The sequence below is a fragment of the Gossypium arboreum genome, unplaced genomic scaffold (genome assembly GCF_025698485.1).
Source record: "Gossypium arboreum isolate Shixiya-1 unplaced genomic scaffold, ASM2569848v2 Contig00413, whole genome shotgun sequence".
Classification (NCBI taxonomy): Eukaryota; Viridiplantae; Streptophyta; class Magnoliopsida; order Malvales; family Malvaceae; genus Gossypium; species Gossypium arboreum.
Genome location: NW_026440529.1, coordinates 30,001 through 32,500, shown reverse-complemented (window position 1 = coordinate 32,500; position 2,500 = coordinate 30,001). Strand labels below are relative to the sequence as shown.

Genomic DNA, 2,500 nt, shown 5'->3' with positions numbered 1-2,500 from the left:
AAAATTATTCATAAATAATGAATTTTCATTTACCTATGTCTAAACGGAGTCAAAAATATATTCTATTTATCTAGTTAGCTAGAAATGTATTTTTTTTTTCAATTGAAAATTCCCAATAATAATAATTCTTATTAGAATTAGGGGGCAGGTTTCATGTCAATGGCAAAATACCTCATTCGTTGCAATACTCCTTTAAACAATAAATGAGAAATAAGGGGTTCTCTTGAACTAAGAAGGGGAAGGAAGAAAGCGAGTCGGTGTGATAATTCCTCATCCTCAAATTAATCCTTCCCATGGATTATTGTCCCAACGAATAATTAATTGTAGGGGTGAAATCTTGATAGAATTCGAAAAAGCGAGGAGTAAGTCCCAAGCCATAAAATAAGAAAAAAAAATACAAAATTCTCATGTTTATAGGATTAAACAAAGGGATTCGCAAATAAGAGTGCCAATGCTACAACCAGCCCATAAATTGTTAAAGCTTCCATAAAAGCCAAACTAAGCAATAAAGTACCTCGTATTTTTCCCTCCGCCTCGGGTTGTCTCGCGATACCTTCTACAGCTTGGCCCGCAGCAGTACCTTGACCAACTCCAGGTCCAATAGAAGCAAGCCCGACAGCCAACCCAGCAGCAATAACGGAAGCGGCAGAAATCAGTGGATTCATGATAAGTTCCTCGCACCAAAATAAAGAAATGGTTAATGATACAATCATCCAATGAATTTTGACTTAATTATATTATTCCATCGCTAAGATTCAACCTGCCGAAGTAACTAAGAACTCCGAATGGAAGTGAGAAGATTATTGAACCGTCAGAACTATTTCGACATCTTTTTTTTAGGTCCTATCCACTAGATTTTTTTGAATCCGCACATACTTTGTTCTTCCCTTCTTTTTCCAACCCATTCTTTGCTTTGAATTCTTCGTTTTTGTCTTTATTTTATCTCTTTATTCGTTCAATTCAAAGCAAAGACGAAACAGAGGAACTTCTATTCTTCTATTGGAATACCTATCTAACTCCACAGTAGTAGGTTGGATTAGATATATTTTGAGTTCGTATATAACTAGTCAATATGTTCGTATATAACTAGTCAATATCTAATATCCCATATACATGTGTTTCTTACATAACGTAAACCAACTATTCATGTCTTAGATTCAATTGGATTCTAGAATTATTCCTCAAAGGATAGACAAGAGCTGTCTTATAGCCATTAGATTCCATATACCTAATTTTACCCCCCTTTTTTTCCTAATCATTTTTTTTATATTGTTTTTTGTAATGTAAATTCGTCTCTTCCTTTTATTTTTTATTTAGCATTATCTCACATGGATACAATCTAAATGGACGAATTCATTAGACCAAATCATTGCATAGAAATAAAACATCAATATCAGTATTTGATTGAGCTAAGTTCATGCAATTTATTTTATTATTTATGAAAAAAAAAATTTCTTTTGGTCAATCATTGAATTGAATGAAGAAATCGACTGAAATGGGAATCATTCTATATCTATATAAAGAACAGCTTTTTTAAAATCATAGACCCTAAATTGATACCATAAGAATTCCTATTCTAATTAGGACTCATAATATTGAAATTGAATAAACAAAAACAATATCAAGATAAAGATAATATTGATCGGATAATATTGATCGAAGGTAAATATGATATAAATATAAGTAATAAAAAAAATGGACCAACCCTGAATTTTAGGAAAAAGATCTTTTCAATTAGATCTCTTTCCTTTTTTTATTACAATTCTCTAATATCGTAATCTTTTTTGTTATTACTCTAGATCGTCGTATTTGTATATTTATGGTCCCTAAGTAAGTAGATTATCTTGAGTTGCGCATACATTGGATTGGACCAAGCTAAGCTAAAAAAGGGCTAGACTATTTCAAAAACAAAAACTAGTCAATGATGACCCTCCATGGATTCGCCTATATAAGCCGCAGCTAAAGTTGCAAAAATAAGAGCTTGAATCCCACTTGTAAATAATCCAAGGAACATGACAGGTATAGGGACGACTGAAGGTACTAAAGAAACAAGAACAACAACTACTAATTCATCAGCTAATATATTCCCGAAAAGTCGAAAACTAAGTGATAAGGGTTTTGTGAAATCCTCTAAAATGTTAATAGGTAAAAGAATTGGAGTGGGTTGAATGTATTTACTGAAATACCCCAATCCTTTTTTTGAAAGACCCGCATAGAAATATGCTACTGACGTGAGTAAAGCTAAAGCAACAGTAGTATTTATATCATTCGTGGGTGCGGCTAACTCTCCATGAGGTAATTGTATGATTTTCCAAGGTAACAGAGCACCCGACCAGTTAGAAACAAAAATAAATAGAAACATAGTTCCAATAAAGGGAACCCATGGACCATATTCTTCTCCAATCTGAGTTTTGCTTACGTCTCGAATGAATTCAAGAACATATTCGAAGAAATTTTGACCGGCGGTTGGAATGGTTTGTGGATTCCGAACAGCGATAAC

General features: G+C 33.0%; 2 protein-coding genes across 2 annotated transcripts in view; both read right to left on the bottom strand.

The window, feature by feature from the left end:
• Window positions 1-1,288: 1,288 nt before the first annotated feature.
• Window positions 1,289-2,500, bottom strand: part of LOC128289054 (30S ribosomal protein S2, chloroplastic) — a 2,320-nt gene continuing 1,108 nt past the window's right edge. Inside the window, exon 1 of the mRNA XM_053024990.1 lies at window positions 1,289-2,500. This exon is cut by the window's right edge and continues 1,108 nt beyond it. The gene's annotated coding sequence lies outside the window, so the exon portion shown is untranslated.
• Window positions 1,289-2,500, bottom strand: part of LOC128289053 (ATP synthase subunit a, chloroplastic) — a 1,365-nt gene continuing 153 nt past the window's right edge. Inside the window, exon 1 of the mRNA XM_053024989.1 lies at window positions 1,289-2,500. This exon is cut by the window's right edge and continues 153 nt beyond it. Within this exon, the coding sequence (XP_052880949.1) occupies window positions 1,919-2,500 (582 nt within the window). The 3' untranslated portion in view covers window positions 1,289-1,918.